The sequence below is a fragment of the Carcharodon carcharias genome, chromosome 8, assembly GCF_017639515.1.
Source record: "Carcharodon carcharias isolate sCarCar2 chromosome 8, sCarCar2.pri, whole genome shotgun sequence".
Lineage (NCBI taxonomy): Eukaryota > Metazoa > Chordata > Chondrichthyes > Lamniformes > Lamnidae > Carcharodon > Carcharodon carcharias.
Genome location: NC_054474.1, coordinates 153,154,479 through 153,170,291, shown reverse-complemented (window position 1 = coordinate 153,170,291; position 15,813 = coordinate 153,154,479). Strand labels below are relative to the sequence as shown.

Genomic DNA, 15,813 nt, shown 5'->3' with positions numbered 1-15,813 from the left:
GATAAAGGTTAGTTTATTACAACACTGCTGTAAGTTACGTAGGTAAAAGTAACAAAGTTACTAAATATATAAAGATTAAATGCAAATAAGGATAAAAGATACGTGTAAAGATGAAATTCAGTTCAGTCCTTTAAGATGTCAAAGCAGGCCATAGCTTGCAGTTGAAGAATTGGTTGTTTGGAGTGAAGGGCTGCAGTCAAATCGTCAGTGGCTTGTGAGAGAGACATTTATGAGAGAAGAGGAGATTTCTTGCTCCTCACTAGTTCTGCGGTTATGGTACTTGTAGATTGCCTGATCTCTTTTGACAGAACATTAGATGATTTCTGAATACCTTCCTCTTTGCCCTCCCTTGGCCAAGAACCCCCTCAGATGATATCTCTCAGTTCTTCCTGGGGTTCTGCACAAAATGGCTGTTCTCAGCCAGACTTTATTCAGCTCAAAACGGCTGCTATTTCACTGTCAAATCGTACTTCGATAATAAGTCTTGGATTAGTCCTGGTCTGGGACATGGTCCCATTCTTTTAGCCAAGGTAATCAATATTTAAAATATTTCAGCCATTAACTTGAATGGTTTCTATTCTTTCAGGTTTGGTGAGATAGGAAAGATCTATTGATGCCTTCAGGGAAACCACTGTCAATGAGTTTCTGTGCACCCTTGTGGAAACGTGTTTTGTATTTCAAATGTGTTCATTTGTTTGGGTGTGTTTAAGTGCAATCCCCCAGACCCTTCCAGAAGCTTGACAAACATTGCAGTTGTAAAAGGTCAAGCGATTTTTGACAACCATTTTAAAGGTTCCCTGTGTCCATTTGAAAGAAAAGATGAACTTTTGTACAAAATCTATAATACCACAACTACATGTTCTTGACAGGAAGAGAATTGCTATTTTAAAAACCACCTTAATTCCTTTTAACTTCAGGACCCATTTAAGGTTCACTACTGTTGTCAGTGTGCTGCAATTTTCTAACCCATGCTCAGTGTTTTAAAGCCTTAGATCGTATTTCTTAACTTTCTTCATTGCTGTTAGAAGGTTGCACTTATTCAAAGATTTCATTGCACCAGAAAATTTATTTCAGTCAGCTTATTTTACTGATGCTGGTAAAGACTCCAGTGAAGGCCTTGAGTAGGCTGTACATTGCAGCTCAACACACTGTGCCTTGGAATGACAGGATGCAAGTTTACATCCAGAACCCGCCACCCATCAAGTTCCTAGTGTCGGTCATGCTGCACTGGGTAATGAGCAGCAATGGAGTGCAGAGGAACCCAAAAAAGGATACCCAGACTGAACTTACACCGACTTAATAGTTATGCCAAGCAGAAATCACTCTGCATTAGCATTAAAGTTGTAAAGAAATTTCACACCTAACAAGTGGTTTCAAAGCAGTGCCGGGTAAGGTTTGGAGCAGGCTGGATAGAAACCCCTTAGGAAGTAATGTTGTGGTACTGAGACACCAACGTGAAAGGAGATAATGAATAGTTTGGGCATCAGACTTGGGAAACACCATGGTTTCATAGCAGCCATTTTCAATCCTTAATTTAGTTCCTTTTTTGGTCCACGTCATTCACTCAGATCAGATACAGAGGCTGAGCATAGAGTTGTATGGAACCTACAGATAGATGAGGGCCAAATCACCACATTCTGTCTAACTGATGCTTGAACTCCATGTGACCCCCCCCTCCCAATTTAATTACCTCTTCCTAGCCTGACACCATTTCTAATTTCTTCCTCATATTTGTATCAATGCTACTTGCATCAACTCCATATTGCAGGGAGTTCCACATTTTCAACACTGTATAAACAGTGTTGTCTTCAATTCTTCATTGGATCTCTTAGTGACTACCTTCTATTGATATTCCCTTATTCTGCACACACCTACAGTTACTTCACACCTACCCTGGCAAAGCCCTCTGTAACTTTAAATACTTCTATCAGATCTTCCGTTTTGCAGATAAAAGAGTCCTTTGAAACTCTCAGCTTTATATCATTAAGTACCAAATCACGCCTGTTACGAGATGCAGTAGAAACAGGTAAATGGATCAGTAAACAATGATGTTGATAAACAAGGGGGTGAAAGGTTATCAGGGGTAGGCAGGAATGTGGGATTGAGATTACATTCAGATCAGCCATGACCTTTATGAACGGCGGAGCAGGCTCGAGGGGCCGAGTGGCCTACGCCTGCTCCTAATTCGTATGTTTGTACGATCTCGTGCAGAAAACGAACGGAGCTGGGCAACATTATTTATTGTCCACACTACCTGTGCTATAGTTGGGAGGTACCCAATAGAAAGTTTTTGAAGAATTTTATAATTGAGCCAGAAACAGCTGGAGATACTCAGCAGGTCAGGCAGCACCTGTGAAGAGAGTAACAGCGTTAACACAAACTGTCTCTCTCTTCACAGATGCTGTCCGACCAGAGTATGTCCAGCCTTTTCTGTTTATATTTTAGATTTCCAGCATCTGCAGTATTTTGCTTTTGTGCTACCATTAAGTCATGTTAGTTGACATAATATCAGTACTGTCTGCATTGGCCTGTGCCAATGCTGGAGATCAGTGAATGCTTCACAGACAGCTTATTGTACTGGGAAGAATGGAAATAGGAAAGAAATTGCATTCTTTATTCACAAGTGAGGAAAGTCTGATAGTATTTCAGCTGTGATAGAAAATGAAATAGGTTTATACAGTTACATGAAGGCAATTTAGAACTGGTAATCGATTAAAAGAATATCTTAAAAAGGCCAGAGGAAAGTCACAATATTAATTTACCGATAACTCCCTTGCCAATGTCATCTGCCTCACCATTTCCCCCCGCACCCCCCTTCCGATACAGGTTACAAAAATTAGATAAAATCAACCAAGCAAATAGTTCCTTCTCAAGGAGAAAAACATCAGATGTAATCAGCAAAATAATTTTGGAAGAAACAAGAAAAGATGCTTGGGTAAATGCAAACAACTATCTTCACAAAACAATGCTAAACAGGGGTTAACATACATCATTTGTTGTTTGTTTAATCTCTCCTTGTGGGGAGAGACAAAAGATATAACATGGTCACTAATAAATCCAATAGGAAATTCAGGAGAAATTTCTTCATCTGGAGAATATTTAGAAAAATCACAAGTGGTTCAGGCAAATGCATTTAAGGGGATGCTAGGTAACACAGGAATAACAAAGGAATAGAATGATATGCTGATAGGGTGAAATGAAGAGAGGTGGGAGAAGGCTCACATGGAGCATAAACACCAGCATAGGCCAAATAGGCAGAGCAACTTGTTTCTATGCTGTACATTCTGAAATTCATTAAATCTTGCCTTGTACATGTGCCAAAACGGGGAAAGTGCATGTGCACACAACACTAAAGCTGCATTGTGGTGATTTTATCATGCCCAAGCCCAAAATTGGAAGGCTTGAATAGGTATTTGCTCACTGAAATATTTTAAAAATTAAATTCATGGGTTGTGGGCTTTGCTGGCTGGGCCAGCATTTATTGCCCATCCTAGATGCCCATGAGGTGGCGGTGGTGAGCTGCCTTCTTGAACCACTGCAGTCCATGTGGTGTAGGTACACCCACAGTACTGTTAGGAAGGGAGTTCCAGGATTTTTACCCAGCGACAGTGAAGGAACAGCAATATCTTTCCAAGTCAGGATGGTGAGTGACTTGGAGGGGAACTTCCAGGTGATGGTGTTCTCATCTATTTACTGCCCTTGTCCTTCTAGATGGTAGTGGTCATGGGTTTGGAAGGTGCTAAGGAGCCTTGGTGAATTCCTGCAGTGCATCTTGTAGATGGTACACACTGCTGCAATGGTGGAGGCAGTGAACGTTTACGGATGTGATGCCAATCAAGCGGCTTTGTCCTGGACGGTGTCAAGCTTCTTGAGTGTTGTTGGAGCTGCATTCATCCAGGCAAGGAGAGAGTATTCCATCACACTCCTGACTTGTGCCTTGTAGATGGTGGACAGCCTTTGGGGAGTCAGGAGGTGAGTTACTTGTTCTGTCCTGCTCTTGTAGCCACAGTATTGATATGGCTAGTCCAGTTTAGTTTCTGGTCAATGGTAACCCCCCCCCAGGGTGTTGATAGTGGAGGATTCAGTGATGGTAGTACCATTGAACATCATGGGGCGATAGCTAGATTCTCTCTTGTTGGAGATGGTCATTGCCTGGCACTTGTAAAAAGTAACATTTGCTCCACACTTGTCAGCCCAATTCTGAAGTTAGATTGTGGAACTCAAATTCAAAAAGGAGGCATCTGTCAAGATTACATATATGCCAGCAAATCGGCTTTACAAATTCTATTACTGCTCATCAATCGAAGAGGACAAAATGATGGATGCATAATTAATTTATCTATGGAATGCAATGCAAACCCTATAGTGTTAGCAGTTTAAAAGCTTTTCCACTCCATTGTAAGAAAAGATAACAGCTTACTGAATTACATTTTTTTAAAAAAATGTATTAAATGTAATGGGGGAAAAGAAGATGTGGTACAAGTTATTGCAGGAGCAATTTCTGCTGATTGGATGATCTTCAGTGGCAAGTATTTATTACTAACTCACAAAATCACTCAAGACACAGGGTTTTGACAAATTCACAGTGGAGTAACGTAACATGATAAAGTAGTACTTATTTTTAGCAAACATCTGACAAACAGCTGCTGCTCTGCAAAAGTCCAGGTCCTTATTTTCATAAGTATCTGTAGGCTTTGGGGTCTGTACTGACGTGAACAATGGGCCGGTGGCAGGGGCAGAAGGAATTAGATTTAATACATGGTGTTCAATCATCTCTTTAGCTGCCTGCGTAAATATTCCTCAACTTTAAACACAGTAGTTGTTAGTTGACATGAAGGTTTGCTTTATCTACTTTTCATTTGCCCACCATTTTCGCAGGTCTGTTTTTGGAATAAACAACATGTTATCTCCTTGTGAATGCAGTTACATCATTTAAAAAAACAGATTAAGCATGCATTAACTAGTGCCCTTCACTTAAATTCTGAAGGAGGGGATTTGTGCATTACTGACATTTAAATGGCTCCTGCAGATTAAAATAACTGAAGCTTGCTGCTTGTAGGCATGCCCTATCGTGTAAGTTAGGAAAGGTCAAAATTTACTTAAAAGTTAGGCCTGATTGTCTCAGTTGGATTAACAAGCTATCAATAGAACATGAAGTATACTCAAAGAAGAATGAGAATTTAAATAAGATTATCTTGGAAATAATTTGACAGTATCTGCCTTCCAGAGATCTGTACTGAGACCTCTGCATTTCTTTTTTTAATTATTTATTTTTCATGGGGTGTGGGCATTTATTGCCCATCCCTAATTGCCCAAGCGAAGGTGGAGGTGAGCTGCCGCCTTGAACCATTGCAGTCCATGTGGTGTATGTACGCTCATTAGGAAAGAGTTCCAGGTTTTTGATATACATATATATGAACGGTTTGGACAAAGGAAGAGTGTCGTACATGCAAATTTACAAATAATAAAAAGTTAAGAGGCAGGGTAAGTTGTGTAAGTGGCAGAAGGAAGATGTAAAGGGACATGTATAAGTGAGTAAAACTGTGCCCGATAGAATTCAAGTGGGGAAGAGTGAGGTTACCCAATCTGAAAGAGGAAGCTTCATGGTGAGAGACTTGAAGCTGTACAGGAGTAAAGGAATTTAGGCACGGATGTTCACAAATCGCTAAAAGCTAGTGCACAAGTACAAAAAGTAATCAAAAAGGCAAATGGAACATTGTTTTAAAGACCTGAATTGGATCATCAATTAAGAGAGATTAAAAAGGTGGATAGATAGACACAGGAAACTATTTCCTCCAGTGGAGAAATTCAGAACAAGAGGGATTAATCTTAAAATTAGAGCTAGGCCATTTAAGAACGAAATCAGAAAGTACATTTTCACCAAGTGGGGAGCGTAAATCCAGAATACACTTCCCAAAAGGCTGTGCATACTGGGATAATCAAAACTGAGCTCAATAAATTTGTTAGAGACAAGGGTAGCAAGGGTAGATACATTAAACTGACCTACAGATCAACCATCTTCCAACAGAATGATGAACAGGGTCATTCTATGCTGTTGCTATTGCATACCCAAAACATCTCTCTATAGCAGCATTGACTCACTTATCTCAAAACTGTCCTAGTCTAGTTTCATTTCACCCTTCGCCTTGCCCGCTCCTTAAAACAAAAAAAAAAAACCTTTTTCGTCCTTTCATGTGCTTCAGCAACTCGGATACTTTCATTCAGTCTGCAAGTGCGACCATGAGCTTCCAGACACGTTATCATTTTAATTCCCCATGTTGCTTCCAGTCTGACCTTTCTGTCCTTGGCCTGCTGCAGTGTTCCAATGAAGCTCAACGCAAGCTTGAGAAATAGCATCTCATCTTTCAACTGGACACTTTGCAGCCTTCTGGACTCAACATTGAATTTAACAATTTTAGGTCATAACCTCTCCCTCCCATTTTGTTTTGTTTCTCTTTGCTGGTTTGGTTTGTTCCTCTCATTTCCTTGGTTTTGCTCTCAGATGGCAGCTATTTAGGGCCTACCATTCACACCTCCGAGACACCTTTTGTTTTTATTTATTCATCCCATTACCACTCCTTTTGGCCTTTAGAATCCCTGCCCTATCACACACCTTCCCTTTTGTTCTTCTGCCCACTCTTCCAAAACCTAATTCATCAGAACTAGGAAAAGTTAGGGATGTAAGGTCACAGACCTGAAATATTAATTGCTTCTCTCTCAACATTTTCTGACCCAGCATTTTGTGATTTTATTTCAGATTAGCAGCATCCACAGTACTTTGCTTTTGTCGCTCTGATTGGTGGAGTGATAAGTGATGTCTTAAATGTATCCATCAACAGTAGGGCTTGCAGCAAGAAGGTCCAGTGTAACGCACCTCAGATTGCCTGCATTTCTCTTCCAATTGTAGACCTCAAATGACGTTGTTCAGTGTGCCAGAGAATAGGGGTGTTCATGCCTCATGGGACAGAATAGTAGGACCACTGATCAATAAACCAGAATTTGATTTATTTAAAAAGAACTGTGAATTTTACTGTACTCCAACGATTGAATTTGCTAACTCCACCCATTATTCTGTGAAGTTGGCAAATGAGCAATTTATATTATATCTATATTCCTTTCCTTATACATTTCTATTTTACCCCTGATCATCTTCAAATAGTGCCATGGAGTCTATTACATTAGATGGGTTAGTTTAATGTCTTATCCAAAAAGACAAACTCACTCGATCAGTAGGCGGACACACCAGTACAGTAGATTAGTGCTTACTTGTCTGGAATGGAGTTTAAATCCAAAGCCTTCTGATTTGGAGGAGAAAGTGCTGCACTGAGCCAAAAATATGACTAAGAAGGAACATTAATAATGGCCACATTATCTACACAATTATTGCTAATACGGCAGTGTAAATATTATCCAGTACCAGTAGTGATAAAATGCTTCCATAACATTTCAGGCTGCATATGCTTTATGCAGCATGTGCCTGACCCACTCAATCAATATCTGCAATCCTTTTACCTTTGATTTCTGTAACAACTCCTCTTTAGTGATCTCGCCTATTGAATCCAGATGAGGACAGATATCAGCAGCATTGGACATCTTCGCAAACTTCTGCACTGTAATAAGAAATACAGCTGTGAAGGTCAAAACATTACTTATATTTATAGGCTGCCCCAGTATTACTATTAGATACTAAGCAGAGAAGTGAATTAATCTGTCTTCAACTTCAGCTAGTTTATTAAATACAGTACTTATTAACACAAACTAAGCTGCTTCTAAGAGGAAAGATTCAGAACATGAAGTACATCTTGGCCAGTCGACTGAACAGTTAACTCTCAAATAAAACGTCCAGCCAGACATCTTAAATATATTTCATTGATCTCATGCAGCATGTTTGACACCAACTCCACATTTTGATGCCTTTCAAAGCCAAAGTTTACACACCACAATGATATCACAACTTAATTGTAAACATATAGAAACATTACCATGTGTATGGAAACCATATAAAATATGGCACATTATGCAGTAATCCTATACCAAAGATCTGAAGGTGAAACAAGATGTTTACCTTAGAACACCCCTGTAAGGCTGCAACTCACTTCAGAACATACAGCATCACTAGCAACGGGAATTTTATTATATGATGATTAAAAGGTAGTTTTGTCCTTTGATTCTCTCCCCCCGCCACCCCCAACCCAGAAAACTTTTACTCATTGTTAAGATTACAATTCCTTTTGAGCCAGTCACTGCACCACACAATGTCCACGTACAGGCACCTCCAGCAGGAGCTGTTGGATAGTGATCCGAAGCTGGGATCCTGGCTGAACTTTGATCTCTCTATTCCACAACACACAAATCAATCGTACAACACCCAAACTTCAGCTCAGTGAAGTCAACTTGTTCAGTATAGACCTGGGACTGAAGCAGAGGCTTTCATGGGGCTCAGCTACTCACTGGATTAATTCACAGCCACTAAAGACAAATTCAGGTGATTATTAAAACAGTTTGACTGTAACTTTCAATCTACCAGTCATGGGCACCTTGTAACATAGAAAGATGCATCTTTATGAATGTGTTGCTTGGCCTTTGCAGTAAATTAGTATTAAACTAAAATCATTCCTAAGGACAATGAACAGGGACATAATGTCGCTCTAGCACTTTGAAGGACCAGTTCCCTAGCTGACCTCATCCTGTTGTGCAAGAACCACAATTAATGGTGACCAGATTTGTTTCTATGAAACAATTCTCAATCCAAAAGAAAACCAAACCCAGAATGAGTCCTGATTGGGCTGACTGTGGGGGCTTTGAGAATGTGCAATCCTGCACAGGCTCCCTCAGATAGAGCAAGAACAGAGACTCCAGGTAGTAAATGCAGCTGATACATATTCTTTGATACCAACCCACGTACGTTCATTCTCAACAGCCTTCTCCATCCAGACCCCATTGGTGCCGGACAGATCGTTGAAGTGGTTAGGTATTTAGCTTTTACCATTAAAAAAGTATTATGCTGGAAAATACTCAGCTGCTCTGGTAGCACCTGGGGAAGAGAAAAACCAAGAGTTAATGTTTCAGACGTTCTGAAAAAAGATGCTGGACCTGAAACGTTAACTCGTTTCTCTTCTGAGGAGCTGCTGAGTACTCCCAGCGTTTTCTGTCAGTTTCCAGCAATCCTAGTATTTTGCCTTTGGTTTTATTTTTAATGTTTTTTGACAGAACATCTGAACATTCATGTGATCATAAGGATAAAGTGTGGGTGATGCTGGATAAGGGTCACTGGGGAAACAAACAGAGGCACGCACCCCCAAACAAATACACACACACTCGACACCCCGCCCCACCCCCAGACAAATACACACACACTCAACCCCCGCCCCCCACGCCCAGACAAATACACACACACTCGACACCCCGCCCCACCCCCAGACAAATACACACACACTCGACCCCCCCGCCCCACCCCCAGACAAATACACACACACTCGACACCCCGCTCCACCCCCAGACAAATACACACACACTTGACCCCCCCCACCCCCAGACAAATACACACACACACTCGACCCCCCCCTCACCCCCAGACAAATACACACACACACACTCGACCCCCCCCCACCCCCAGACAAATACACACACTCGACCACAACCCCCCCACCCCCAGACAAATACACACACTCGACCACAACCCCCCCACCCCCAGACAAATACACACACTCGACCACCCCCACCCACCCCCAGACAAATACACACACACACTCGAACACCCCCCACCCCCAGACAAATACACACACAAACACTCGACCCCCCCCCCACCCCCAGACAAATACACACACACACTCGAACACCCCCCACCCCCAGACAAATACACACACACGCACACCCCCCACCCCCAGACAAATACACACACACGCACACCCCCCCACCCCAGACAAATACACACACACGCACACCCCCCCACCCCAGACAAATACACACACACGCACACCCCCCCACCCCCAGACAAATACACACACACCCCCCTACCCCCAGACAAATACACACACACCCCCCTACCCCCAGACAAATACACACACACGCGTGCGCTCCCCCTACCCCCAGACAAATACACACGCATGCGACCCCCCCACCCCCCCAAAAACACACACACGCGTGCCCACCCCACCCCCCGACAAATACACACACACGCACACCCCCCCCACCCCCAGACAAATACACACACACGCGCGCTCCCCCCACCCCCAGACAAATACACACGTGCGCTCCCCCCACCCCCAGACAAATACACACGTGTGCGCCCCCCCACCCCCAGACAAATACACACACACGCGCGCCCACCCCACCCCCCGACAAATACACACACACGCACACCCCCCCACCCCCAGACAAATACACACACATGCGCGCGCTCCCCCCACCCCCAGACAAATACACACGCGCACGCCCCCCCACCCCCAGACAAATACACACACACGCGCGCCCACCCCACCCCCAGACAAATACACACACACGCGCACCCCCCACCCCCAGACAAATACACACACACACGCACCCCTCACCCCCAGACAAATAGACACACACACGCACCCCCCCCACCCCCAGACAAATACACACCCCAGCCCCCCCAGAGAGAAACACACAACCAACCGCACCCCCCCACCACCACCCCCCAGACAGAAACACACCCACCCACCCACGACACACACACACATACCCACCCCCACCCGCAGCCCCAGACACACACACACCCAACGCCCCCAGCCCTAGACACACACATACACACAGCCACCCCCAGACACACACATACACACAGCCACCCCCAGACACACACATACACACAGCCACCCCCAGACACACAGCCACCGCCCCAGCCCCAGACACACACATACACACACCCACCCACCCCAGCCCCAGACACACACACACACCCACCCACAGTCCCAGACAAATACACACACTCAACCCGCCCCACCCCCAGAAAAATACACACACACGCGCGCGCGCGCCTCCCCACCCCCAATATACACACACAGACACGCGCCAACCCCACCCCCAGACAAATACACACAGACACACACCCACCCCACCTCCAGACAAATACACACACAGACACGTGCCCACCCCACCCCCAGACAAATACACACACACGCGTACCCACCCCAGCCCCAGACAAATACACACACCAGCGCCGCACCCCCCAGCCAAATACACACCCCCCCACCCCCAGACAAATATACACGCGCGCTCCCCCCACCCCCAGACAAATACACACGCGCGTGCCCCCCACCCCCAGACAAATACACACGCGCGCCCCCCACCCCCAGACAAATACACACACACGCGCGCCCACCCCACCCCCCGACAAATACACACACACGCACACACCCCCACCCCCAGACAAATACACACACACGCGCGCGTGTGCTCCCCCCACCCCCAGACAAATACACACGCACACGCACACCCCCCACCCCCAGACAAATACACACACACGCGCCCCCCCCACACCCCCAGCCAAATACACCCCCCCCAGCCAAATACACACCCCAGCACCCCCAGAGAGAAACACACAACCAACCGCACCCCCCCACCACAACCACCCAGACAGAAACACACCCACCCACGACACACACACACACATACACACCCCCGCCCGCAGCCCCAGACACACACACACGCAACGCCCCCAGCCCTAGACACACACATACACACAGCCACCCTCAGACACACAGCCACCCCCCCAGCCCCAGACACACACACACATACACACACCCACCACCCCCCCCAGCCCCAGACACACACACACGCACCCACCCAGCCACACACACACACACACCCACCCAGACACACACACACACACACACAGCCACCCACCCAGACACACACACACACACACAGCCACCCACCCAGACACACACACACACACACAGCCACCCACCCAGACACACACACACACACACACAGCCACCCACCCAGACACACACACACACACACACAGCCACCCACCCAGACACACACACACACAGCCACCCACCCAGACACACACACACACAGCCACCCACCCAGACACACACACACACAGCCACCCACCCAGACACACACACACACAGCCACCCACCCAGACACACACACACACAGCCACCCACCCAGACACACACACACACAGCCACCCACCCAGACACACACACACACAGCCACCCACCCAGACACACACACACACAGCCACCCACCCAGACACACACACACACACCCACCCACCCAGACACACACACACACACCCACCCACCCAGACACACACACACAGCCACCCACCCAGACACACACACACACACCCACCCACCCAGACACACACACACACACCCACCCACCCAGACACACACACACACCCACCCACCCAGACACACACACACACCCACCCACCCAGACACACACACACACCCACCCACCCACCCAGACACACACACCCACCCACCCACCCAGACACACACACACACCCACCCACCCAGACACACACACACCCCCACCCACCCACCCAGACACACACACACACACCCACCCAGACACACACACACACACCCACCCAGACACACACACACACACCCACCCAGCCACACACACACACACCCACCCAGCCACACACACGCACCCACCCAGACACACACACACCCACCCAGACACACACACACCCACCCAGACACACACACACATACAGCCACCCACCAGACACACACACACACCCACCCACCCAGACACACACACACACCCACCCACCCACGACACACACACACATACACACCCCCGCCCGCAGCCCCAGACACACATACACGCAACGCCCCCAGCCCTAGACACACACATACACACAGCCACCCCCCCCCAGCCCCAGACACATACACACACCCACCACCCCCCCCAGCCCCAGACACACACACACACCCACCCACAGCCCCAGACAAATACACACACTCAACCCACCCCACCCCCAGAAAAATACACACACGCGCGCCTCCCCACCCCCAAATACACACACAGACACGCGCCCACCCCACCCCCAGACAAATACACACACACATGCACCCACCCCACCCCCAGACAAATACACACACCAGCGCCGCCCCCCCCCCCAGCCAAATACACACGCCCCCCACCCCCAGACAAATACACACGCGCGCGCCCCCCACCCCCAGACAAATACACACGCGCGCGCCCCCCACCCCCAGACAAATACACACGCGCGCGCCCCCCACCCCCAGACAAATACACACGCGCGCGCCCCCCACCCCCAGACAAATACACACGCGCGCGCGCCCACCCCACCCCCCGACAAATACACACACACACACACCCACCCAGACACACACACACACATACCCACCCAGACACACACACACACAGCCACCCAGACACACACACACACACACATACCCACCCAGACACACACACACACACACACACACACACCCACCCAGACACACACACACACACACGCCACCCATCCACACACACGCCACCCATCCACACACACACACACACACCCACCCAGACACACACACACATACATACCCACCCAGACACACACACACACACACACAGCCACCCAGACACACACACACACCCAGACACACACACACACATCCACCCAGACACACACACACACCCACCCAGACACACACACACACACACCCACCCAGACACACACACACACACACCCACCCAGACACACACACACACACACCCACCCAGACACACACACACCCACCCAGACACACACACACGCACCCACCCAGACACACACACACGCACCCACCCAGCCACACACACGCACCCACCCAGACACACACACGCACCCACCCAGACACACACACACCCACCCACCCAGACACACACACGCACCCACCCAGACACACACACACCCACCCAGACACACACACACACACACACAGCCACCCACCCAGACACACACACACACCCACCCAGGACACACACACACACCCACCCACCCACGACACACACACACACCCACCCACCCACGACACACACACACATACACACCCCCGCCCGCAGCCCCAGACACACATACACGCAACGCCCCCAGCCCTAGACACACACATACACACAGCCAAACTCAGACACACAGCCACACCCCCCAGCCCCAGACACACACACACATACACACACCCACCACCCCCCCCAGCCCCAGCCACACACACACACCCACCCACAGCCCCAGACAAATACACACACTCAACCCACCCCACCCCCAGAAAAATACACACACGCGCGCCTCCCCACCCCCAAATACACACACAGACACACGCCAACCCCACCCCCAGACAAATACACACAGACACGCGCCCACCCCACCCCCAGACAAATACACACACAGACACGCGCCCACCCCACCCCCAGACAAATACACACACACATGCACCCACCCCACCCCCAGACAAATACACACACCAGCGCCGCCCCCCCCCCAGCCAAATACACACACCCCCACCCCCAGCCAAATACACACACCCCTCCCCCATGAGCCAAATACACACACCCCACCCCCAGAGAGAAACACACAACCGACTGCCCACCCCCACGACCCCCCCAACCCCTCGGCCCCAGCCCCAGCCCCACACCCACACACACCCACCCAGCCCCCCCACACACACACACACAGCCACACACACACACACAGCCACACACACACACACAGCCACACACACACACAGCCACACACACACACACACACAGCCCCACACACACACACACACACACAGCCCCACACACACACACACACACACAGCCCCACACACACACACACACAGCCCCACAGACACATACACACAGCCCCACACACACACACAAACAGCCCCACACACACACACACACAGCCCCACACACACACACACACAGCCCCACACACACACACAGCCCCACACACACACACAGCCCCACACACACACACAGCCCCACACACACACACAGCCCCACACACACACACAGCCCCACACACACACAGCCCCACACACACACACACACACACACACAGCCCCACACACACACACACAGCCCCACACACACACACACAGCCCCACACACACACACAGCCCCACACACACACACACACAGCCCCACACACACACACACAGCCCCACACACACACACACAGCCCCACACACACACACACAGCCCCACACACAGCCCCACACACACAAACACAGCCCCAGCCAGACACACACACAGCCCCAGCCAGACACACACACAGCCCCAGCCAGACACACACACAGCCCCAGCCAGACACACACACAGCCCCAGCCAGACACACACACACACACACAGCCCCAGCCACACACACACACTCAGCCCCAGCCACACACACACACTCAGCCCCAGCCACACACACATGCACACACACACACACACACACACACACACACACACACACACAGCCCCAGCCACACACACACACACACACACCCACCCACCCAGCCCCAGACACACACACACACAAACACACCCAGACACACACACACACACACCCAGACACACACACACACACACCCAGACACACACACACACACACCCAGACACACACACACACACACCCAGACACATCCACACACACACACCCAGACACATCCACACACACACACCCACCCACCCAGACCCACACACACACCCACCCACCCAGACCCACACACACACCCACCCACCCAGACCCACACACACACCCACCCACCCAGACCCACACACCCACCCACCCAGACCCACACACCCACACACCCACCCAGACCCACACACCCACCCACCCAGACCCACCCACCCACCCAG

The 15,813-nt window shown here is 48.9% G+C and overlaps 1 protein-coding gene across 3 annotated transcripts in view; it reads right to left on the bottom strand.

Annotated features, from left to right (window-relative positions):
• usp20 (ubiquitin specific peptidase 20) overlaps positions 1-15,813 on the bottom strand; it is a 130,129-nt gene that overhangs the window by 47,850 nt on the left and 66,466 nt on the right. For all 3 annotated transcript variants that reach the window (XR_005943834.1, XM_041193962.1, XM_041193963.1), the window contains exon 2: positions 7,513-7,610. Coding sequence is in view for 2 of the 3 variants with exons in the window: in XM_041193962.1 (XP_041049896.1) it covers positions 7,513-7,593 (81 nt within the window). In the remaining variant the exon portion in view is untranslated. The remainder of the gene's footprint in view (positions 1-7,512; positions 7,611-15,813) is intronic.